This window comes from Loxodonta africana, chromosome 1 (genome assembly GCF_030014295.1).
Source record: "Loxodonta africana isolate mLoxAfr1 chromosome 1, mLoxAfr1.hap2, whole genome shotgun sequence".
NCBI lineage: Eukaryota > Metazoa > Chordata > Mammalia > Proboscidea > Elephantidae > Loxodonta > Loxodonta africana.
The window spans coordinates 108870658-108896928 of NC_087342.1; the positions used below are offsets into that span (position 1 = coordinate 108870658).

The 26271-nt window shown below is 44.3% G+C and overlaps 1 protein-coding gene across 1 annotated transcript in view; it reads right to left on the bottom strand.

Annotated features, from left to right (window-relative positions):
• Positions 1 to 26271, bottom strand: part of CLIC5 (chloride intracellular channel 5) — a 128541-nt gene that overhangs the window by 11234 nt on the left and 91036 nt on the right. The window contains exon 5 of the mRNA XM_003403887.4: positions 70 to 254. Within this exon, the coding sequence (XP_003403935.2) occupies positions 70 to 254 (185 nt within the window). The remainder of the gene's footprint in view (positions 1 to 69; positions 255 to 26271) is intronic.

Here is a 26271-nt window from a genome sequence, read left to right on the forward strand (position 1 = left end):
GCTTATCCACACAGGTGAGCTGTGGATGGAGTTGGATCTGGTGAGCACCTGTAGATAGAGCTCTCTTACCTTGACCACATGGAGTTTAGGCAACAGATTGCAGTCGGCCAGTGTCAGCTCATCCCCGTCCAGGAACCTTCGACGGGACCCCTTGTCATCGTCCTCACAGGTATTGGCATCTATCTCCTCTGGCAAAGGGGTGTTCAGGTAGTCATCCAGTTTCTTCAGTGCCTTGGTCAGGCCTCTCTCAAGGGCTGGTATGGAAGAGCAAAAGAAGTGTCTTTAGCCAACCTTCTTGCCCCTGGATCTGACCACAATGTCTTTAGCATGGGGAGCTCATCCTGAATCCTGTCCCCCTCTCATCACACTGCCAGTCCACCACCCCACATTACAGAATACATGGCAGCCATTAACATACTGCAGTAGAATGGATTAAATGGCCTGAAAAAGAAAACTCTAACAGAACAAGAAGTATTATCTAATGATTTTTTGGAAAAAAATAAAATAAAATATAGAAATAAAACTTAGGATATATACCAAAGATTTAACAGGCTTATCTCCAGTGGATGCAGTAATAGTAGTCGGCTTTCATTTTCTTATCTTGCTTGATCAATATTTTTTATGTCATTTTTTTAAAATAATTTTTATTGTGCTTTAAGTGAAAGTTTACAAATCCAGTCAGTCTGTCACATACAAGCTTATATACACCTTACTACATACTCCCACTTACTCTCCCCCTGAGTCCGCCCGCTCCCTCCTTCCAGTCTCTCCTTTCGTGACGGTTTTGCCAGTTTCTAACCTTCTCTACCCTCCTATCCCCCCTCCAGACAGGAGATGCCATCACAGCCTCAAGTGTCCACCTGGTACAAGTAGCTCACTCTTCATCAGCATCTCTCTCCAACCCATTGTCCAGTCCCTTCCATGTCTGATGAGTAGTCTTTGGGAATGGTTCCTGTCCTGGGCCAACAGAAGGTTTGGGGACCATGACCACCGGGATCCTTCTAGTTTCAGTCAGACCATTAAGTCTGGTCTTTTGATGAGAATTTGGGGTCTGCATCCCACTGTTCTCCTGCTCCCTCAGGGGTTCTCTGTTGTGCTCCCTGTCAGGGCAGTCAACGGTTGTGGCCGGGCACCATCTAGTTCTTCTGGTCTCAGGATGATGTAAGTCTCTGGTTCATGTGGCCCTTTCTGTCTCTTGGGCTCATAGTTATCGTGTGACCTTGGTATTCTTCATTCTCCTTTGATCCAGGTGGGTTGAGACCAATTGATGCATCTTAGATGGCCACTTGTTAGCATTTAAGACCCCAGATGCCACACTTCAAAGTGGGATGCAGAATGTTTTCATAATAGAATTATTTTGCCAGTTGACTTAGAGGTCCCCTTAAGCCATAGTCCCCAAACCCCCGCCCTTGCTCCACTGACCTTTGAAGCATTCAGTTTATCCCGGAAACTGCTTTGCTGTTTTGGTCCAATCCAGTTGAGCTGACCTTCTGTGTATTGAATATTGTTCTTCCCTTCACCTAAAGTAGTTCTTATCTACTAACTAATCAGTAAGTAGCCCTCTCCCACCCTCCCTCCCTCCCCCCCTCGTAACCACAAAAGTATGTGTTCTTCTCAGTTTATACTATATCTCAAGTTGATCAATATTTTGCCAACATTCCACAATAAGCCCACAAACCAATTTTGTAGAAAGAAATAATTTATTTCTTACATGTGTTTATTAAATAAGTAATACATTTATTTATTTATTAAATAAATAAATAACTGCACAGTGGTACTAGAACAGAGGCATGTGCCGGGTTTTGTGAGAGCACTGATGATGTCCAGCTAACCCATCCTGAGAAGGGGCGAAAGAGCAGACACAGCTTCCGGGAGGACATGGCATAGGAAAGAGTATTCCTGTTGTGTGTCTCCCAGAGAACCAGTGGGTATCAGGGAGGTATATTGGGCTCAATACAGGGAAGATCTGTCCAAAATGGAAGGGCCAGCACATTAGGCAGAGGGTACCTTATCCCCAGGGATGTGCAATCATAGCTACTTGGAAACTTGTCATGGATACAGCTTAAAGAATGAACACCCAAAGTCATATAATGGAGCAGAAGACTTTTACAGTCTTGCCCCAATATTTATTGATCAAGTAATGTGTTTATACACAGAACAGAACAAGATACTCAAAAGAACAACTATGAGAAGTCACTATCACTCAAAGTCATCTCACTCAGAATCTCACAGTCTACTTCAGTCATCAAACGTTAGACTAGAAACTTTCCACCAGAGCTCATGTGGCAGCCATGAAGGAGACGGCTGACTGGGCCATTAGCCACTGCACCTACGTCATTAGCCCTATCCCCAAGGGCTCTTTTTCCAGCTCGGGTTTAGAACGTGACACTGGGATAATGAGAGTCAGTCATGATGTTAATTTCAGCAGATACAAAGGCAATGTTGCCTTCTGGAGGAACAGCCAAGAGAACTGAACTCTTGTTCAGATTTTCCCAAATGTGCCTTCTGTTAGTCACTCCTCGCATAACCCGCTTTTGTTTTCCACAGAAGGCCTTTTGTTTGAGACAATGGAATGACACCAGCCCAAGATAAATCAACTGAGCACTTACTGGAATGTTTGAAAACCGGCTGGAGTTTGGACCTAGTTTCTCAATACGTACTTCCTTCTCCCTGGAGTGGCATTGAACTTGTACTTCATCACCTGCTTTGTGTTTTCAGTTTGAAAGAACAGTGTGAGCAGGGCTGGGAAAAATGCTTGTATTCCACTTAGTAATCATCTAGACTGTGACGGGATGGCAAGCCTATTCAAGGGCAGTGGAAGAAGTTGGATACTAAGCAATACTTGTTATGCTTTTTACCCCAAAGCACTTGTGATTTAAGTTTGTTTGCTCCCTCAAATCCCCCTGCCCCTTTCAGTTATGGAGGATATGGCAAAAGCCTGATTATTACGGAGAAAGGAAAACTCAAGTAGGGTGCTTGTCAAAATTTGGCCAACCAGCATTATTCAAGGGAAAGAGATCTATGATGGAAAACAAAGCATTGCAAGTTCTAATTCCAAATGCCCTTGGAGACCTGAGCAGGCTTCTGTACAAGTCTGTGTCCCAGTCTCCATCCGCTGTGAGACAATCCTGAAATTTGATGATGAGGCCTGGACAGCAACTGAAGCTCCTTGGGTGGATAATTCTGGGTAAAATTCAACTATCACTCTAGGGTTCCTTGAAATGGAAGGATAACATTTGGTAATGGGGGTGGTTGTTGCCTTATGTCACGACTGCGAGTTACCACGTCACATACCAAGTCAGCATGTTTTGAGCATGTCCTTGGTGTGTCAATTTCATCACTCCTCTTTGTGTATTTTTGATCTGGAATATGAAGGTTGGAGCTGGTGATAATCATGATATAGAGAAGAGGAGATGAGGCCGGTGAGTGTGTCTGTGATCAGGGGGAATGTGGTGTTGATGGAGGCTATGATAACTGGGCAGGGAAGGGGCCAAGTGGCCTAGAGCTAACCCTGTGTTCGAATCTTGACCCTGCTCAGGGTGGATTTACTGTGACCTTGATGAGGCTTAAGCTTCAAGGCCCCGTGCTGGCATGGGCACCTTCCAAGGCCCTGAACCTGATTATTTTATTCCTTATTTGTACTGACTGTACTGACTTCCAAACCCAAAAACCCACTGCCATCGAGTAGATTCCAACTCATAGCAACCTTATAGGACAGAGTAGAACCGCCCTGTAGGATTTCCAAGACTGTAATCTTAATGACAGCAGACTGCCACACCTTTCTCCCAAGAGAAAGTAGAGCAACTGGTGAGTTGGAACTGCCAAGCTTTCAGTTAGGAGCCAAGATTTTTTATCCTTGTGCCCCCAGGGCTCCTGTATTGACTTTAGACCCCCCAAATCTTAGATACGTCCCTGATCCTGCCATTTACAAGTTCCTCAACTTTGCTGAGCTTCATTTGGTTTTCTCATCTCAACAACAGGAATAAAGATATCTAATCCCATGAGGACTCCCTGAACGGTGCAAATGGTTAATGTGCTTGGCTGCTAACCAAAAGGTTGGAGATTCAAGTTCACTCAGAGGTGACTTGGAAAAGGCTGGCAATCTATTTCAAAAAATCGGCCATTGAAAACCATATAAGCACAGTTCTACTGTGACACATGTAGGTCATGAGTTGAAACCAACTCCATAGCAACTAGACTGGGTAATCCTCAGAAGGCCACAGTGAGAATTAACTGGGATAATGCAGGCAATCCAGGCAAAATGCCTAATACAATGTCTGGCCATACTGGGACAACAATTACTGCAGCTATTGTTATTGAACAGAGTGGTCATCCCATTCTGTGTCCCTCATCCCATACCCTTTGGTCAGTATATTCCTGAAAATCCCAAGGGGTGGCAGAAAATGGCAGTGTGTAAGAAGTACAAACGCTGAGCCCCCTAGAGGGGATAATCAACAGCTGGAGTTCGGCTTCTCTTAATTCTTTAATGTACAGCCACAGCCCTGTCCCTATGCTCCCTTGGGATTCTGCTTGGTGATGAGCTATGTCGAGATGCACAGCCGGAAGGAAATAAACGCAACACCACTGTGTGCCAAAGCACTGCCACATTATCGAATCACAGATGCCAGCACCCGTGCATTCTCTGCCAGCTCGTTTCCCTCCTATCTGCCAACTCATGCCTTTAGCTCTGGCTCAATCTGGCATCCATAGAATTTAATTATCTCTTTCCGCTGACGGCACTTGGGTCATGAAACAGTTCATGCTGAACTTTCTGCTCTGGTTAAGAGTGAGAGGCATGTGAAAGAAACCAGAGTGACCAGAAGATGTCGAAAATGTCAAAACAAGCTGCCCAAATTCCTTCAGTCTTTGCATTGGAAACTCTCCCTTCCAAAGACGTTCTCTGAATAACAAGACCAAGTAACCTTCAGGCCACAGCAAGCGAGCCTCAGACTGGGGCACCCTAGGATCATAAGTATCCCAGGGAATAGATGGACACCCAGGCCTTTAACTGCTTTTTCCTCTCTCCACCTCCCTCCATGAAGATTTATTCTGTACCACACACAAATGCACTGGGTAAAATATGTGAGGAGGAAACAAGGGGAATAGTTCATAAATATTCTCAGCCATATGCAAACAATCTCAAATTTATTTTTCTCTTTTTTAAAGAGAAAAAAAAAAATCCACCCATTCCTTGATCATTTCCAGATTCATTGAGGTTGATATTACATAAGACCCAATATTGTTTTCTCATCGTAGAGAAATAATGACTTGGAAATGCAATTTGAGCTAAGAAAATAATATACTCTTACCCGGGTATGGAGTCTGAATGGGGACTTAGGAGCCAAGACTTCAACCCAGGCTCCAACAAGCTCTTGCAAGCACAGCTTGGCCCTGGTTTGCTGGCACACTTGGATACTGCAAGCAAGGATTTAAAAAAAAAAAAAAAATCCATTGCCATCGAGTTGATTCCAACCCCATAGGGCAGAGTAGAACTACCCCCTAGAGTTTCTAAGGAGCACCTGGTAGATTCAAGCTGCCAACCACTTGGTTAGCAGCCATAGCGCTTAACCACTACGCCACCAGGGTTTCCATGCAGGGATACTGAGGAGCAAATAGCCATGCACCTGCCCTAGGGCTCAAACTCTACTTGAAGAGGAGCAGGCATCAAAGGGATCTTTGAAAAGACCAAGAGAGTTCTGTGGGTTACCGAACTCTCAGTTTCTCTCTGGCATATAAACTTTTAGAGACATAAGAACCAGAAGTCTACCTCTGACCAATGTCTGCAGCCTGGGTGGGTGTCTGTTCAACCCTTCAATGAAGAAGGAGATTGTGGCTTCTGGGTTGCCCTTGGTCAGGCATCCTCTGCCCCACAGTGTTCCTTTCATTCTTCTACCCTGTTCCCGAGCACCACCAAGGAAATACACTCGGCCAGTTTGCAAAATGGGCCCAGGATGTATATGCCACCTGTCATTTTAATGCACAAGGAACCTAATGAGATGGGAATTATTATTTATCCTCATTTCACAGATAAAGAAACTGAGTCTTAGTCTTACTCAAAGCACACATGTGTGTGCAAGCACACAGACACAGAGCTGGGTCCTTCAGCCATTCAAACTACCCCTGGGATGCACAGGGAAATGTGCCTTGTTTTGTTTTTAACTACCATAGTCTTCCATTAAAAAAAAAAAAAATCCATTGCCATCAAGTCAGTTTTGACTCATAATGACCTCACAGGGCAGAGTAAAACTGCCCCCATAGAGTTTCAAAGGAGCATCTGGTGGATCTGAACTGCCAACCTTTTGGTTAGCAGCCATAGCTCTTAACCACTGCGCCACCAGGGTTTCCAAGAGCTCCTAATCCCTGGGTTGTGGGAAAGCAACAACAACTTTAATTTAACCCACTCTGGATTATAAACAAAAAAAAAGAAAAACTAAGAAACTCATTGCCATCTAGTCAATTCTGAATCATAGCGACCCTGTAGGACAGGGTAGAACTGCCCCATATGGTTTCCAAGGAGTGCCTGGTGGATTTGAACTGCTGACCTTTTGGTTAGCAGCCGTAGTTCTTAACTACTGCACCACCAAGGTTTCTGATGCAATAACCTAAATAGTCTCTTCTGAGATTCTCAATCTCTTTTGGATAAAAATGCTCAGTTGTTCAGACAGCGTCCCCCCTCCCCCTCTTCCTGCTCTTCTCCCTGGGTATATGGGGGCAGGGGACTCTGGTAACCTCATGGCCCTGGGGAGATGGAGTCCTGGGATCTATGGGGCACTAATGCAGGCCCTGCGTCTCTCTTCTCAGTTATGCCACACCTCCACTTGTCTTCCAGAGCAGCCTCATGACGTTGACCCTGGAATGGGTGGGTGGCGGTGGGCTGTTTGAAAGACAGCTTCCTCTGAAACCCTGGAATGATAACCAAGCAAAGCTCCATGCGGTGCTTCCTAGACATACTTCTCTGACTCGCCTGCCTCTTTTCTCTTCCATCCCCTCCCCTGAGCCAGAAGGAATGGGCTTTCCTTTTGGTTTCCCTGTGTCAGATAGCCCAGGGACCCACAAGCAGCAAGCAGCCTGGCTTTGCAGCCCAAGCAGAAGGGCTTTCTCCTCTACATCCTGGGAGAACTCTGTGAGTTGAGTCCTCCAGCCTGAAGAGGAGAGATAAAAGAATTTAGAACATTTTAAGACAAAAGCTTGGTTTGCAAGGCTGCTGTCTTGTTGACAATGCTATTTCGAATATCAGAAGCTGAATATTTAGTTCCTTTCATGGCACAGTTTTTTTTTTCATCTTTTAGAATTTCTTCTAGAGAAATCCTAATCTGTTCTGAAAAAGATCTTACTCAGAAAGGCAAAAGAGAAAAAAACATTTTTTCCCCTAGAATATTAGCCCTATTATACAAATTAGGAGCAGAAGCAGGATTTAAAAACAGGCTGTTGGATTCCAAAGCTTCTTCAATTCTGCGAGGCTGCCTCTGGGCACCAGGGATTGCCCCAATGCCCCTTGGGTATCTACCCAGCCTGCCACCTTCCTTTCCTGCTGCACAACTTTCTCACATTCCTTCATGCCCTACTTCCCAGCTAATTTTATAACATGTTTGGTTACTACTAGTAATGGCTTGAAGTACTTGCATGGTGCCAAAGGTTAATGCTCTCAGCTGTTAACCAAAATGTTCAAAGTTCAAGTCTACCCGGAGCTGCCTTGGAAGAAAGGTCTGGCAATCTACTTCTGAAAAGTCAGCCACTGAGAGAACACGTTAGAGTGGAGCACAGTTCTTCTCTAACACACACGAGGTCACCATGAGTCAGCGTCTACCCAACATCGACTGCTCTATTATTATTATTATTAATAATTTGATTTTAGCTGGAATTCTTGGTACTTTGAGTAACCGTGATTGGATCTAGAAGAAGTTATCTCTGAGTAGAGAGCCTAGCACGACCCTTCCGATCATTTCTCAGCAACAATGCCAATGCTGCCGGTACTCAAGGCAAATGCTGTCACTTTGTCTATGTGACACCACAACATATTGGTGAAAAGTGAGAAATCCATTTGAGTTTTGCCTGTGAAGACAGAAATATCTATCTGTTCGAGAAATACTTAAGGGATTGAATGATGTTTTTACTTTTTGTCTTCTGTTTTGAAATCATGTTGACATAACCAACAGATTTAATTAAAAAAAAAAAAGTGCAGCTGTGGTTTGGGGGCAACCACGGCAGAGACTTCTCTGGCCATTACATTTTCTTGGAGAGACAATACAACAATGCTCACACCTTGCTGACATTTGATACTTTAAACCATGGGATGGTAATGTGATAGGAACAGAAAAATAAGATAATAAGAATGGAAACCCTGGTGGCGTAAGGGTTAAGCAGCTACAGCTGCTAACCAAAAGGTCGGCAGTTTGAATCCACCAAGGGCCCCTCAGAAACTCTATGGGGCAGTTCTACTCTGTCCTATAGGATCACTATGAGTCACAATCAATTCGATGGCAATGAGTTTGGTTTTTTTTTTTAATTCCTCACCTTTTTGTAAGAAGAATCTTGCCCAGCTATGAAAGAAGAGGAGAAACTAAGAGAGGTCAAATTGCTCTGTGCAAGATGCCCAGGGCAAAGGATCCAGCAGGGAGGAGGCCACTGGAGCAGCAGCTGGGCCCAAGGCAGCTATGGGGGGTTGAGGAGAGGAGGAGGCATAGGCCAGGCAGCCAGAAATCTAGATGCTTTCAGAAAGACTACAATTTTGAGAACAGACAAAAAGATTCTAAAGGGGTTTTTAGGAAATTCAGCTTTGTCATTAGCAGTATACTCCCTTTTTTTTCTCTCCTTCCCCAAGAAACCCTGGTCAAGATCTATATTGATATTTCAGGTTTGGGGAGGTAAAGATCTGCATTGATCTTTCAGGACTTAGAAGTTATGCAGCTTTTTTCTGTTGCAAAAGTCCTTAAAGGGGGAGAAAAAGAGCCCAGTTACAGTTGGGCTACATGAGTATAAATGACCAAGCCAGGGCAAAATTATAGAGAAGATGGAAACTTGGGTCCCTTCCCTCTGATCCACAGTGACCCCTTCTAGAACGCAAAACAGGCAGGCAGTGGCTGATGTCCATGGTCCCTGAGGCCACATAAAGGCAGAAATGGCAGCAGAGTTTTAGAAGATGGGGACAGGGTTTTCTTTCAGGTTTGGGTCCCATGGCTACGTTAGCATGTCACTAACGTCATCAGGGTGGGAACAGAGAAACCCTGAGTCAGGTGTTAGGAAGTCCTGAATCAGGCTCCTCCTCTGAGCAGAAGTGTAGCGTACTGGCATTGGCTCTGGTGGTCAAGAAACCTAGGTGTGAATCCTGCCACTGGTTGTGGTTGTTAACAGGCTGTTGTTAAAGCATCTTTGACAGTATCTGTCACCCGTGTCACTTCCATGGTGATACCACTTATCTATGAATTTGTCTTATTATGGTAGCTGGCAAGTTGCTAAGATGCTGGAACTATGCCGCCAGTATTTCAAATATCGGCTGCACGGTGGACAGGTTTCAGTGGAGCTTCCACACCAGGAAGAAAGCCCTGGAGGTCTTCTTAAAAAAATTAGTCAATGAAACCCCTATGCATCACAACAGACTATTGTCCAATATGGCGTTGGGACATGAGCCCCCTAGGTTGGAATGCACTCAAGGTACACAGTGGCCACAACAATGGACTCAATCAAGCATACCTAGGATGGTGTAGATGGCGCAGGACTGGGCGACTTTTCATTCTGTTGTACCTGGGGTCACCGTGAGCCAACTTGATGGCAACTAACAACACCAACAACAGTGTCTGGTATGTAGTGGGACTTTATAAAAAGGTAGCTATTATTACTGTTGTGGCTGCAGAACTTCAGTTTACGAGAAAACGGGAGGGAAGGAGAAACTGAGAGGAAGAGGACAGGGGCAGAGAGAGAGAGAAAGATGAGCTCAAGGCAGCACAGTGTCTGAAGCGAAGCTTATCTGAGCACCCTATAACTGTACAGGTCTAAGGAGAAACCTGGAGAACTCCTAGGGTGCAGCTCACTCCTGCCTTCCCCAACATGCTGGTGTTCCAAAATCACCTGGAGTCATCTCTTCGGGTCTGGCGTCACTGTCCCCAGGCTGTGTGGGCATGTCAGATTTTGGAGGATTGATGTCCACCTTTGACATCAGACCAAGGACACTGGAATTGGCCTCTCAGCCAGAGAAGAGGGTGTTGTCAGATTGGCCCTGACTGTGGAAGACCCAAGGGCAGACATGTGGGAAGCAATTCCTGAGCTTCCATTCTAGGCACTGGTGGAAACAGGACAGGTGGAAAGACAAACCTCAGTTCATAAGAAAGCAGAATGCAGTGGCCAGTTCAACAGACGCCCTGCTGCTGCCTTGTGAGGGGTCGGCTGGGTGGAGGAGAGTCGGCAGGCAGCCCGTGCTGCCAGGGGTATTGTTTGTTCTAGAAGGGATTTCGGCCTTGGACAGGAGGGTGAATTAAATGACAAGCTCCTATGGCTCTTTCCAGTAAGAGGCCAGTAAATAATTCTTTACCCCAGACAGGACAGGATGTAAGTCTTTATGTCATGGTGAACTGGAATATAGGATACTGTGGACATATCATCACCCTCTTTTGGTGGAGGGAATCCCAGGTGAGTTGGGCATTCTCTGATGTAAGTTGGGCATTCTCTGATGTATTTCTAAGCTATTCAGGGATTTTCTTTTTTTTTTTGAGGAAGGGACTATATTCTCCATATAGCTTCTTCCCTGAGCCCTATGGGGGATCCTTGTAAAGGAACATCTTTTTTACATGGCTTTACAAATCAATCTTATATTTAGCCTATGTTCAGAACTATTATACTTATTAAAAAAAAAAAAACCAAATCCATTACTATCAAGTTGATTCAGACTCATAGTGACCCTATAGGACAGAGTGGAACTGCCCCACAGGGTTTCCAAGAAGTGGCTGGTGGATTTGAACTGCCGGCCTTTTGGTTAAAAGTCGAGCTCTTAACCACTGCACCATTATACTTATAGCCTCCTCCCCACCCCCAGCAAAAAAAAATCCCAAAACAAACAAACAAACAAAAACGCATATTAAAAAAAAAAGTCAAGAAGTCCTCTGGCAATTATTTGTGCTTAAAACACCAGTGTGGTTATTAAGCATTTAGGACAACTTCAACATGCCTTTAATACAATATATATATTTTTAAGTATGAAGGGAAGTATGGATGATATATATAATTCCAGAATCAGATAAATTTCTAAATCTCCTAGAAACCACAGTAAATTTGAAGAGAAAGATTATCACATAAGGTTTCAAATCTAGGTTTCCACTTGTGTACACAGTGTGTACCATGTAGACTCCCAAAATGCTTATTTATCAGTAGGAGGAGAGAGAGGACGATTCTGAACGGAGCCAGCTGAAAGGAGAAAACTGCAGAAACCGGCCAGGGAGGGAGCCAGCCAGAACAGCCCGGAGAGAATGTGTTCCTGATTAGGGAGCTGGCCCAGACTTCAGTGATGGGGTGGTGGCGACCCCTTCTGGCCTGTCCTGAGATAAACTCTTCTGCTGCTTCCATTGCGGACATGTAGGTGTGTTTTCTATTAGGCTTTCCAGAAACTCAGAAATGGTTGTAAAACCCATTGTGCTAATAGAAGGAACGACATAAATGCTGACTGAAGCTATTAATGCTGGTTGTACTTTATGTAGCTGACTGAAGCAGGCTGAAAACTGTGAGTTTTTTATGGTTACTTTGTAACAGTTTATTTTTAAGTATCAGTCCATAGATTAGGTTGGATGCTGATGTCCAAACGTTTTGAATGAGCTGTTTAAGGGACAGTCTAACTTTCTCCATCATCTGCACCAGCATTTAAACCTGGAGACTTTCTTTCTCAACTCTCCCTCCTCCAAACACTTAGGTCGAAGTGATGTGAACCACAGTTTGTCTTGCTTCATCCTCAATCGGCCACATCTTTTATATAAGAGCAATTTATAAATTTTAAGCGCTTGGCTACTAACTGAAAGGTTGGAGGTTCAAAACCACCTAGAGATGCCTCAGAAGAAAGTCCTAGTAATTTACTTTTGAAAGATCATAGCCACTGAAAACCCTACAGGGCGCGGTTCTACTCTGACACACGTGGAGTCTCCGTGAGTCAGAGCGGACTCAGTGGCAACTGGTTTGGTTTTGGTTTATTTATAAACTTACAGACTGCGAGTACTGTAGGTCACCCCCTCCCCATTTCCATAACTAAATTTAAGTAATTATTGTTTTTGGCCTTTCTGTGAATATCCATAAATTGTTTCTTTCGCTCATTCTTTCATTCATTAAACATATATCTAACGAGTGCTCACTCTGGACCAAGTTTGGAGCCTCTCGTTTCTCCTGGATTGCTGGGTTAGGATTTAAACAGTGCAGCTGAGGACTATTGAGTGTGTTAATGGAAACACGGAAGGTAGACGTTCAATGGGTGTTCGCTGGTTTCTTAACTCATTTGATCATGGTATCCTAAATGACCCACTGTTGTTTAAAAACTCAGTGCCACACGCATCTTAAATAATGGCTTAGATAAAATGTATGATATTAATACCCATGGATATAAATGCCCATGAGGCCAGCTGCCTAGGTGGGGATCTGGGCTCTGCCATGTAACTAGTTTGGGCTGGTTGCTTAACCTGGGTACCTCAGTTTCCTTATCTGTAAATGGGGATCATAACATGGCACACCCTGTAGGGTTGTTGCGGGGAATGATTGAGTCAATGCCTGTAGGGGGCTCAGAACAGTGCCTGGCATGCAGTGAGTGGTCTTCACGTGCCATGTGTGATGTTGTTGTTGTTGGGTGCTGTTGAGTCAATTCCAACTCATAGGATCCCACATGGCAGAGTAGAACAGCCCTATAGGGCTTTCTTGGCTGTAATCTTTACAGATGCGGATCTCCAGGCCTTTCTCCATGAACCGCCAACCTTTTGATTAGCTGTTGTGTGAAGCTGCTGATGTATAAGAAATAAAGCCAACAACAACAACAACAAAAACACTAATACATTCTTAGAGATGCAAGAAAAAAAAAAAATGACTCTTGCCTCTGGCCTCGCTTGACAAATATTGTGTTTAACTCGTCCTCTGCCCTGAGGAAATCACCCCAGACGAATTATGCCGAGTCTTTTCTTGTGTTTCGTAAACGCTGACATTAACAGCGATACTCAGCTGGTCCTTTCATTCTGACTCTGCAGCCATAACCGCAATCCCACCAGAGTCAACCTTCCGAACAGTCATGAAATAGGGCGACTTTAAAGAGTGAGTGTGGTGGGGCTTGGGGGTGATGGATGCTTTTGCAGAATTTCCCAGATAGGCCACAGCCACACCTGAACCTCTCCCCACAGAGCTCAGAGCAGCTCCCTGGGTGCCCGCACCTGGCCCCCGCCAGGTTACAGCTGGTGGAGAGAGGCTATCCACACGGGGTTTTACACGCACAACTTCTACTACATGAGTTTTGCATCTTCTAAAATTTGAAGTAAGAGCATAGCACATTTATTGTGAAATTTTATGCTTCTGTTTCCTGAAATCTAGATGTGGTAATGATTTAGATTTAATCAACCCCAAAGAAGAATTTCAAATAGTGTGTCTTTTTCAGCATGGCTAGATCAGATATTTTCACCATAAAACAAAAAAACAAAGCCACTGCCGTCTAGTCGATTCCGACTCATAGCCACCCTATAGGACAGGGTAGAACTGCCCCATAGAGTTTCCAAGGAGCTGGTGGATTCGAACTGCTGACTTTTTGTTAGCAGCCGTAGCTCTTAACCACTATGCCACCAGGGTTTCCATTTTCACCATAGGAAAAAACAAACCAAAAAAACCCCCAATCACCTTAAGTTGAAAGTGAATTATATACAAGGATCCACTCTCCCCTACTTTCTCACTAAGAGGACCACAATTTTTTTTAGGGTAGCAATGTGCCCAGACAAAAATACTCATCTCCCCAGGCTCTCAGACTTTGAGCTAGAGGAGGTCAAATGACCCATATCTAGCCAATGGATGGGCTTCTGGGAAAGAAAAGGCAGATGCAGCTGGCACTACCTGGAACTCAGATGTGATGCCTGGAGGTAGAACAACCATATTGTGGCATAAGGATAAAACTCATATACTAAAGATGTGGTTTCAGGAGCCCTCAGGAATATGTATTCATGACTTCTTTAAGTAACTACACCTGCCTAGAACTCTCTACTCTCTGGACTTCTGATATGTGAAAAAAGTGAACTCCGATTATGAAGTTAATATTTATAAAAATTGATCAGAACAGAACATGGCACATAGCAAAATGCTACATAGGTGTTTGGTAATTAAAATAAAATAAATACTTGCTTTAGCCTTTGTAATCAACTTTCTGTTACATGCAAACACAATCTTTGCCAATTCACATAAGCACTGCCAATATTTCACTATTATATTATTATTATAGCACCTTGCACAATGCCTGAATAAGTATTTGTTGATAAAATTATTCTATGGGATTTGAGGATAAATGAGGGACCCTAAAATCATGTGACTCTATATGCCTCCATATGGTTATGTAACTGGCTTTATCTCTTTAGATGGTCTACAATAGTTCTCTTTCTAAGGATCATGGTAGTGCTTGGTTGTTCTCTTGGGGATGGATGAAGGGATTCTATTTGTTTGGCCCGGGCTGCCCTCCTGTCGGGTCTCAGCCTGTACCTATTCCAGGCCTCTTTGTCATCAGAGCCAAAAGAGGAGCACAGGCCACCACCAACCTGCACCTCTCTGCCAGCAGACACAAGCAGAACAGAGGCCAAGGCCAGGCCTGGGCAAAGTGTTGTTTAAAACTTGTTTTTGATGTCCCACCATGGGAACAAGAAATGGGTAATCAGTGCAGATGTCAGTAGGCATGAGGCCATCAGAGGGTTAGAGCTGGACAGAGGTAGGCCTGAGAAATCATGTGGTTGGACATACCCCCCTTCCCATCCTAATATTCAGGATCCGTGGGGGTCCTGGACATGGGATCAGTGCCAAGAAGCATGTTACTACGATCCAAATCATTCAATGCTTCTTTGGCCCAAGGCCCTAGAGAAATCATTTGTCCTCTGGCTTCCAGCTGGAAGAACATCAGAATTTCGCCTTCTGTGTTTTCTCTTTGACTCTTAGTGAAATCTCACCTTTAACACCAAATATATTTTCCTTTAACGTAGTTATAAAAATAAGGGGTAAAAAGAAAAATATCACTTAGGCAAACACCACCACACTGACTGTCTTAGTGACAGGAACTGTTCAGATTCCTACATTCTTACTGATAGGCTCTAAATGAGACTATTTTTTTTAAATGTGAAAGTTGAATTAATATAACAGAGGTTATAAAAGCATTAGATGTTCTCAGCTGAACTTCATAAGCTAACTGGGGACTGGGAAGTTTCAAAGAAAGATAATCGAGAGAATGGAAGGACCTAATGTGAAGACAAGGAGCCCTGGTGGAGCAACGGTTAAGCACTCAGCTGCTAACCGAAAGGCTGGCAGTTCAAACTCACCCAGTGGCTCCAAGGGGGAAAGACCCGGCACTTTGCTTCTGTAGAAATTAGTGCCTAGACAACCCTATGGAAAAGTTCTACTCTGTCACATGGGGTCACTATGAATCCAAAATCAACTCAACGGCACCCAACAACAATATGAAGATGGACTTAAAGGACAGGCTGGAGGAGGAAGTAGCATGCAAGAAACACCATTGACACTGAAGGGCCAGGATGGGCTCTTCCCTCATCTCTCAGGCAGACAGGGAGAGGAAGTCTTGAAGTGTGTGGGATATAGTTCACTCATTCATCTGACGAATGTTTATGAGCACCACTCTGGTCCAAACATCGAGCTGGACTCTGGAATAATGATGAGGAATGAGACACACCTGACAGCTGCCTAGAATCTGCCTCTCAGAGCATGGTTCTGGACCAGCAGCACTGGAATTGCCTAGAAGCTCTTAGGCCCCACTCCAGACCCACTGTATCAATATCTGCATTTAACAAGACTTCTAGGGTGTGCCTATGTACATTCAAGCTGGAGAAGTACTCGTTCTGGATAAAAAAGATAAACAAAAAGAAGCGCTGCTTTACCCATAAACATATGGGTCTCTTTAGCTAATGAGGCTACTCAGGCTAAACCCATAAATAGGCTAGAGGGGTTGGGGTACCTTCCTGAAAGACAGCTCTATAGCAGGTATTCGAAGAAAGCTAGGGGTCTTAAAGTCAAAGTTTTGTGTAGCAACTTTGTTTGTTTGTTTGTTTAAGAAACAATCCCCTCTAAGTCACTGCTGCTGGAGCTCTGGTGGCACAGTGGCTAAGAGCTAGCTAGGGCTGCTAACCAAAAGGTCGGCAGTTGGAATCCATCAGCTGTTCCTTGGAAACACTATGGGGCAATTCTACTCTGTGCTATAAACTGGGAACACCAGACTGGATTTAACCCCAGGTCTCAATTCTTATGTTTTAGTAGTATTAGTTTGCAGCAAAAGAAGTTCAAAGCTGAGAAATGCCTAGTCTGCCCAGGCTCACCATGGATTCCACCTCATCTTCTTCTGAAGGATTTCTCCAATGCTTCAGCTATTCCTTGTGTGAAATGTTGCCCACCCTACCTGGACAAGACGGTGACAAATTTCACAAGGGAATTTATAATTTGGATGTTTGAAATTTTTGCCGGAAGATTCAGCATGCCACTTGGATTTTACATACTGTCATTTTCAGCCCCAGCTGTGTAGAACACGAGGAACCCATTCTACATGCTCATCTACCCAGAGCCAGGCTCCACTGAGAGTAGATTGAGACAGGGGAGAATTTTTCCTCAAAGCTATGTGCTAATCACAGACAAGGGGTTATAGGGCAGCCATCCTGTAGACCAACTGCAATGCTCCCTGCCTATGCACACACAGCAAAAGGTAGATACACAAGCCCACACACATCTATTGCACATCCGTGGTCTAAACACCATGTGAGACCTGACTGTATCCCATCACTAAAATAACTTTGTATGTAAGCACATTGTTTTCTGATTAACTGATATATGTACCTGTCCATTTAAGGAGGCATGTGAAGACCTCAGCTAGTATATAGAAACATCAGCACACACACGTACTGTATGTGTATGTATATATATGTGTGTGTATAGAGACACACACACACACACATATAGGAGAGAGAGAGAGGGAAATAGTTATTTAGCTCCCACGTGTCAACCGTATAACGATAGGAGATATCAGTTGCACAGGGTAAGGTAGCAATAGCAAGAGGTGAAAGAGCATTTGACTTGTGTTCAAATTAGTCATTTAATGTTCCTTTCTTCCCCAGTTCTTGATCTGAGTCCAGGTCAGGCTAGGAGAACTCATTCTGGTCAGACGGTGGGAAATTCCACCCCCATGGAATGGTGTTGGTGGTCTCTGCTCAACTCCAGCCAGGGAGCCCACACAGCAAAACACCCGCTCATTCCACTAACGAATGTGCCCACCCAGGCAGGACCCACCTTCCTCCTTCCCCCTCCCCCACTCATGCCTGCCCCACCCAACGCTTCGCAGCCACAACCTCCTTCCTTATGACGGCCCAAGGATTCGTTTCAGGAACAAAATTTGTTAAATCATAAATTGCAAGCATCCCACCTCAATAATGAACCAAATCAAAGACCCTCTGGAGGACATCCCCTGGGCAATTCCTGGGTGGTGACGGAGGAAATATTTGTCCTCTTTAGCTTCCCTCCCACGTCCAGGGCTTTCCATGTAGGATAAGACGTGCAACTATGCAGGACAGCCAGACCTTAGAGGTTGGACCCACCAAGGCTGGGTTATTTGTTTTTCCTTGCAAGCACGCTAATCAAAGCAAAGCTTTAACCCAACAAACAAACAAACAAAATACCCTGAGTTTGTTATTTTCACGCAGGGGTTGCCAAAGAAGGCAGCCTGAAGGGTTCCTTTATGACTAGAGGCATTTTTGAAATGAGACAGCAATGGCTGCTTTATAAGGAAGTGGCAAGACAGCTACATCGTTACCCTCATCACTGCGGTGGCCTGTCTGACCACTGGGAGCCTCCATCAAGATAGCTCCCCACCAGAGGGCTCAGAGGCCTCAGCTGAGGCCTTCCCAGAAGCCAGTTGTCCTGAGGTAGGACACAGCTGTCCTACTGCAAAACAATCAGTTGGTGTCTCTAGCCGAATAGACATGGAACCCCACTGCCACTTCATTGACTTCTGTTTCTGAGGACCCTACAGTTGCTATCAAGTCCAGTCTCACTGAAGGTGACTCCATGTGTATCAGAGTAGAACTACACACGACAGGGTTTTCAGTGGCTGATTTTTCAGAAGTAGATTGCCAGGTCTTTCTTTCGAAGCATATCTGGGTGGGCTGGAACCACCAACATTTTGGTTAGCAGATGAGTGCCTTAACTGCTCACACCACCCAGGGACTGAAGACCCTGTTATTGTTGTGCACCATTGAGTCGATTCCAACTTATAGCAACCCTATATGACAGAGTAGACGGCCCCTATAGAGTTTTCTTGGCTGTAATCTTTACAGGACCTGATTACCAGGTCTCTTCTCCCATGGAGCAGCTGGTGGGTTTGAATTGCTGATTTTTCAGTTAGCAGCGGAGCACCTTAACCCTGCAGGGTAATTATAACTCACATTCGTACTGCTTTATACATACTGCCTTAGCTTCCACTTCAGGTCTCTGGGTCCCTGGGAGAGCCTGAGGCTGAATGAAAGGTGGGAATCGGGTCATGCCCCAGGCCCCTGGAGAGGTCTCTGCCTACAGACTGGACCCACCAGAGCATGGGGACAGAGGGCTGGGAGGAAGAGAAGGAATTAAGCGCCCTGTGATTGAAGTGGCTTGGAATAATAAATATACACGCTCTCTTCTCAACACGGCTTGCCACATCCTGGGCATCTGGAAAAAATGCTCCACCTCGCCTCCCCACTGCCCCCCTCTCACCCTCACCCCACCAGCCATTTGCTTTCATGATCCTTTGGGGGAAAGCACAGCAGAGAGGGCTTTGATAGTAAGAGGCTTGTTAGCTCTGGGCTAACAGCCCTCCCAGGTCGCTTTGAATCCTTTCAAATACTTTACTATTTTAGGTCAAGGAAGTTCATAAAAGTAAAGACTAGGGGTGGTAGAAGGGGGAGAGGAAAGGGAGAAAGAAGCAGTTGGGGGCAGCTCATCACCAGGCAGCCAGCGCCCTCTGGAGGATCCATCAGGCCTGGGACATGCACTTCCCTTGGTGTGGGAGACAGAAAACGGAAAGTGACTTAGATATCCCAGAGAGACCTGGCCTTTTCCGGACTCTCAGCCAACGTTTAGGCATACCACAGGTTCCTGTCTGCAGAAAGCTGCTTAGAAATCCAGAGTAACATTAGCCAACTCAAGTGGTGATTTCTGTGACTGCCAGAAGAGGGCAGCACATACTTCCACATTACATGGAAAGTGGATCAGGCCAGTCTAAAAGGTGGACACAAGGGAATTTGGGGAGGGTGAGTGCATTTAACAACAGCAGCACAATAGGTCTCACTTATAAGTGCCTACTGTGTGCCAAAAACTGTCCCAAGTGCTCTGTATACATTAATTCATTTAATTAACATGACAATGACACACAAAAGGCCAAAACAAACAAAAACCCATTGCCCTTGAGTGGATTCCGACTCATAGTGGCCCTACGGGACAGAGTAAAACAGCCCCATAGGGCTTCCAAGGAGTGGCTGGTGGATTCAAACTGCCAACCTTTTGGTTAGCAGCCGAGCTCTTAACCACTGTGCCACCAGGGCTCTACTGTGTTTTTATTACAGATGAAGAGATAGAGGCACCTAGAAATTAGGAGAAATTGCTGTTATAGCCTGGAACTGCCTAAGAGAGGGGTTAGCAAACCACAGCCCAAGGGCTACTGCCTTTTGCAGAGTCCCTGGGTGGAGTAAATGTGGGTTGCCAACTCAAACAAGCACCGACTGTTTCTGTATGGCCCTCAGTCAAAGAATGGGTTTTGTATTTTTAAATTGTTGAAAAAAAAATCAAAAGAATACTATTTTGTGGCACATGAAAATTATGGGAAAGTCCAATTTCAGAAATTTTACTGGAACACAGATCATTTATTTATGAATTATCTATGGCTGTTTTACTGTTTTACAGCATAGTTGAGTAGTCATAGCAAGGACTGTACGATATTTACTGTCTGACGCTTTACAGAGAAAGTTTGTCATCCTTAGAGATAAGCAGTACCTGTTTTCATACAAGAAGGTCAGGGGTCAGAGTTGACGTGGCACTGAATATGGAGTAGGATGGCTGTCCTGGAGGGAGCTGGAAGCAGTGTTGACCTCAATTCCCTTTCTTTTCAACAAGGTAGCTCAAAGTCTGAGCAGAAGGGAGGGTTTGACATTTCACTGCGTAGCCTCAAAGAAGTAATAGAATGTAAAATTTGAAAAGGACTATGGGAATCATCAGGAAACCCTGGTGGCATAGTGGTTAAGAGTTTGGCTACTAACCAAAAGGCTGGCAGTTCAAAGCAACTAGCTGCTTCTTGGAAACCCTTTTGGGCAGTTCTACTCTGTGACGTAGTGGTTAAGTGCTACAGCTGCTAACCAAGAGGTCGGCAGCTCAAATTTTTTACTCTGTCCGACAGGGTTGCTACGAGTCTGAATCGACTCAACTGCAATGGGTTTTAATGGGTATGGAAACGCCTATTATATTTTCATCAAGTCTAAGTTGCTCATTTTTTCATGTTTTGACATTTTTGCAATCAGGCTGTATCTTATAATCAAAGGCGTGTCACAATTTATGTGGGGACATTTTTCGTTTCTTTGTCGTTGTTACAAACTAAAGCAAACCCGTTGCTGTCGTAGCAGCCCTATAAGGCAGAGTAAAACTGCCCCATAGGGTTTTCAAGGAGCAGCTGGTGGATTTGAATTGCCAACCTTTTGGTTAGCAGCCAAGCTCTTAACCACACTGTTATTGTTAAAAACCAAAACTAAGCCTGTTGTGGTCGAGTTGATTCCAACTCATAGCAACCCTATAGGACAGAGTAGAACAGCCCCATAGAGTTTCCAAGGAACACCTGGTGGATTCGAACTGCTGATCTTTTGATTAGCAGCTATAATTCTTAACCACTACGCCACCAGGGTTTCCACTGTTATTGATAAAAAATTGATAGCTGCCTTAAATTCGGTCCCTGACTCATGGCAACCCCATGGACAACTGAAGGAAACACATGGTCCTGTGTCATCCCCATGATTGGTTGTGGATCATACCGTTGTGATCCATAAGGTTTTCATTGGCTGATTTTCTGAAGTAGATCATCAGGCCTTTCTCCTGAGACACCTCTAGGTGAACTCTGACCTCCAGCCTATTAGTTAGCGGCTGAGTGCGTTAACCATTTTTGCCACCCTGGGACTCCGATGTAAGCTTTAGGGAGGAGATAATCTTGTCTCTTGTTTGGAAACAGAGCCAAGACTGCTCAGAGAACTTTTGGTTGATCTATGGCTTAAGCCAAGGCCAGTGGCTATTCATCGGTTCCAGCAAAGAGCCCAGGGCCAGGAGGCAGTGTGAGCACCCAGGTTTGCATTTCCCCCGGAGAGGAGGGAGAGCAGAGGGCTAAGCCCCGTGCAGGTGCTTTTCATTTGGGGACATGTGTCCTACATTTTCTGAGACAGTACCAATTTCTTATAATTTGATTATTTTCAATGAAGGCAATTTGTTAGACATCTGATTTTCAGTTTGGAAAACATGGCCTCTACAATTACAATTAATGAAGGGCAAAAGCTAGAGAAACAACACAATCTGAGTGTGGTCCTTGCACCCTAAGCACATAGCACCGTGTCCAGCTCATCAGGCATACTCAAAGAGGGCTTGCTGCAGTATTCTACTAGTATTTTGGGAGGAATATGTTAGGGTATAGTGCCTTGGTGGGCCCCTGTGGTGCAGTGGTTAAGAGCTGAGCTGCTAACCAAAAGGTTGGCAGTTCGAATCCACCAGGCGCTCCTTGGAAACCCTAAGGAGCAGTTCTACTCTGTTCTATAGGGTCACTATGAATCAGAACCAACTCAACAGCAACAGGTTTGGTTTTTTGTTTTTGTTTTTAGTGCCCTGGTGGTGCAGTGGTTAAGAGCTCAGATAGTAACCAAAAAGGTTGGCAGTTAGAATCCCCTAGCTGCTCCTTGAAAACCTCATGGGGCAATTCTACTGTCCTATACTGCCACTATGAGTTAAAATCAACTCAGTGTCACTGGGTTTGTTGGTTTATGTTGGGTATCACAGTGTTTTCATAAAAATAAAATTGTGTGCAACCTTGGAAGTGAAAAGGGGCAGATCTTTGCTTTGCAAGCACAGTGCCGGCACCCACCAGTCACCATAAAAGGAGACAGACACAGGCAGATCTACTCCTGAATCCTGAAATGGACAGAGCAGAGCAAGAAGGTTGGTGACAGGAGCCTGGGGCTACAGGGAGGTCCCGTGTGTCTTCAAGAGATGATGGGGAGATAAAGAAGAAAATAGATTTCAGAAGCAGAGAGTACAAGTGATGAACAGAGGGGTGACCAGGGTGTAGCTGCAAGGGCAGGGGGAAGACAATGCCTGCAATGGAGCCGGAAGGAAGTCTTGTTAGCATGAAGTCAGCCAGGCCTAGAATCTACAGAGAGGAACAAGAGGAAAAGTCACAGAAGGAAAAGGCCAAAGAAAATGAAACTAACAGCTCCTCCATGCTTGTGACTCAAGCCCCAGATCAGGAATATTTGTTATTCTTCTGGGAGGTTGATTTGTTTTTATCTTCTGGGAGAACCAAGTGTAGATGACCAGGGGTCCCTTTCTGCTTTGTCTGCTAGGCTGTTGGGGTTGAATTTGCAGTCTGTCATATGTTTCAAGCCTTTAGGTTCTCAGAGCTGCTGTATTGTTTAGCTTACCCTGGACTCCGTTTTATGGTCTTCCCTTGTTTTTCTTTCCCACCTCCTCCTAGCGTATGTTGCTTTGCTGTGCTTTATGTGTCCCTGTGAGTAGCTATAAAGCCTTTAGAGAACAAGTGGAGTATAAATTTTAAAATAGAAAGAAGCCCCCCAAGACAGAGGAACACAGAGGCAGAAATAGGAGAGAAAATTAGGGTTGAAGGGGAGGAGAGAAGAGGGAATTCAAAGGAAGCCTTGAAAAACTGAAATCATCCAAATTGGGAAAAACACCATTTATTACAGAAATCTGTGACCCAGGCAGCCTGAGAGGCCTGGGAAAGCCTGAAATGTATGTTTGTTGAGATCTTTAAAAAAGGAATATGCAGATGTGGCTAGGAAAAGTCACAAGGCTGCATATGACCTATGGATTAGATACAAAGAGATTGGGTTTGGGAATTTGTAGACCTAGAGAAAATGAGAGGAAGAGTTCTATGGGAGTAAGCTTGTTCAAAAGAATCAAGGATGGAAGATGGCAAATATGAATAAAAGCAACAAAAACCAAACCCATTGCTATCCAGTCAACTCCAACTCCTGGCAAACCCAGGCGTCACAAAGTAGATTTGCTCCAGGGGGTTTTCTTGGCTGTGATCGTAACATAAGAAGATTGCCAGGCCTATCTTCTGTGGTGCTGCTTGTTGTTGTTGTTGTTGTTAGGTGCCATCGAGTCGGTTCCAACTCGTAGCGACCCTATGCACAACAGAACAAAACACTGCCTGGTCTTGAGCCAGCATTACAGTCGTTGTTATGCTTGAGCTCACTGCTGCAGCCACTGTGTCAATCCACCTCATTGAGGGTCTTCCTCTTTTCCGCTGACCCTGTACTCTGCCAAGCATGATGTCCTTCTCCAGGGACTGATCCTTCCTGACAACATGTCCAAAGTATGTAAGACGCAGTCTCGCCATCTTTGCTTCTAAGGAGCATTCTGGCTGTACTTCTTCCAAGACAGATTTGTTTGTTCTTTTGGCAGTCCATGGTATATTCAATATTCTTTGCCAACACCACAATTCAAAGAGGTTACCTCTTCTTCGGTCTTCCTTATTCATTGTCCAGCTTTCACATGCATATGATGTGATTGAAAATACCATGTTTTGGGTCAGGTGCACCTTAGTCTTCAGGGTGACATCTTTGCTCTTCAACACTTTGAAGAGGTCCTTTGCAGCAGATTTACCCAATGCAACGCATCTTTTGATTTCTTGACTGCTGCTTCCATGGTTGTTGATTGTGGATACAAGTAAAATGAAATCCTTGACAACTTCAATCTTTTCTCTGTTTATCGTGATGTTGCTCATTGGTCCAGTTGTGAGGAGTTTTGTTTTCTTTCTGTTGAGGTGCAATCCATACTGAAGGCGGTGGTCTTTGGTCTTCATTAGTAAGTGCTTCAAGTCCTCTTCACTTTCAGCAAGCAAGGTTGTGTCATCTGCATAACGCAGGTTGTTAATGAGTCTTCTCCAATTCTGATGCCCCATTCTTCTTCATATAGTTTTTTTTCTCAGATTCTTTGTTCAGCATACAGATTAAATAGGTATGATGAAAGAATACAACCCTGATGCATACCTTTCCTGACTTCAAACCAATCTGTATCCCCTTGTTCTGTCCAAACAACCGCCTCTTGATCTATGTAAAGGTTCCCCATGAGCACAATTAAATGTTCTGGAATTCCTATTCTTCGCAGTGTTATCCATAGTCTGTTATGATCCACACAGTCGAATGCCTTTGCATGGTCAATAAAACACAGGTAAACATCCTTCTGGTATTCTCTGCTTTCAGCCAGGATCCATCTGACGCCAGCAATGATATCCCTGGTTCCACGTCCTCTTCTGAAACAAGCCTGAATTTCTGGCAATTCCCTGTTGATACACTGCTGCAGCCATTTTTGAATGATCTTCAGCAAAATTTTGCTTGCGTGTGATATTAATGATATTGTTCGATAATTTCCACATTCACTTGGATCATCTTTCTTGAGAATAGGCATAAATATGGATCTCTTCCAATCAGTTGGCCAGGAAGCTGTCTTCCATATTTCTTGGCATAGATGAGTGAACACCTCCAGCGCTGCATCTGTTTGTTGAAACATCTCAGTTGATAATCCATCAACTCCTGGACCCTTGTTTTTCGCCAGTGCCTTCAGAGCAGCTTGGACTTCTTCCTTCAGTACCATGGGTTCCTGATCATATGCCACCTCTTGAAATGGTTGAACATCAACTAATTCTTTTTTGGTATAATGACTGCTGCTGCTGGGTGGGTTCAAACTGCCAACCCTTAGGTAGTAGTTAGCACAAATGGTTTGTGCCACCTAGGGACCTTGTGAATATGAATAGAGTGGGAGATATAGTAGATACTTGTCTTAGTCGACATACATATACAAGCTCAATTACTCCCCAACCAAAAAAAAAAAATGGGAAAAAGCACATCAGAATATGGCACTCATGTCTAAAACGAGGATGGTAATATTGATATGGGCAGGGATATCATCTGTATCTGGATAATACGGGAACAGTTTGAGGAGTGATAGGGCTGGAAGAAATTAAAAGTGGACTTTAAAATTAGTTCATAAGAATAGAGAATTGAAGATGTGCCTCGAATTCATTTTTAGCAGCCTAGAACGTGCAATATGTACAGAAAGTGAAATACACCAGAATTGATAGGATTTAAGCGTAAGAAAAAAGGGAGATTGTGAAAAATAGAAGATAGTGTCCCTTATCATTAGATTCTAGGAAGTAACTAAAATAAATTTCTTGAAAGCCAAGGGATTTGGCAGAGATTTTTAGAGGCTGTTAAAACGTGGTTTGAGGGTTGTTGTTAGGTGTCGTGGAGTCGGCCCCATCCTGTGTTGTCTCACAATCATTGCTATGTTTGAGCTCACTGTTGCAGCCACTGTATCAATCCATCTCGTTGAGGGTCTTCCTTTTTTTTTTTTGGTGACCCTCTACTTTAACAAGCATGATGTCCTTCTCCAGAGATGAGTCCCTCCTGATAACATGTCCAAAGTAAACATTAAGAAGTCTGTCTCTCCATTCTTGCGTCTCAGGAGCATTCTGACTATACTTTGTACTTTGTACAGTATTCTTTGCCAAGACCACAATTTGAATGTGTCAGTTATTCGGACTTTCTTTTTTGTTGTTCAGCTTTCATATGCATATGCGGTGATTGAAAATACCACAGTTTGAGGGTAAGAAATACTAATGTAAGATGAATATTCAGAAGAAGAAGGCTGGATCCTCTTATAAGATGACAGAGAGGTGGGGAGACATGTTAAAATAAGATGTAAAGGAACCCCTCAGGAAAAACAAACAAACAAAAAAACAAACCCTTACACCACTGAGCCAATTCCAACTCATAGTGACCCTAT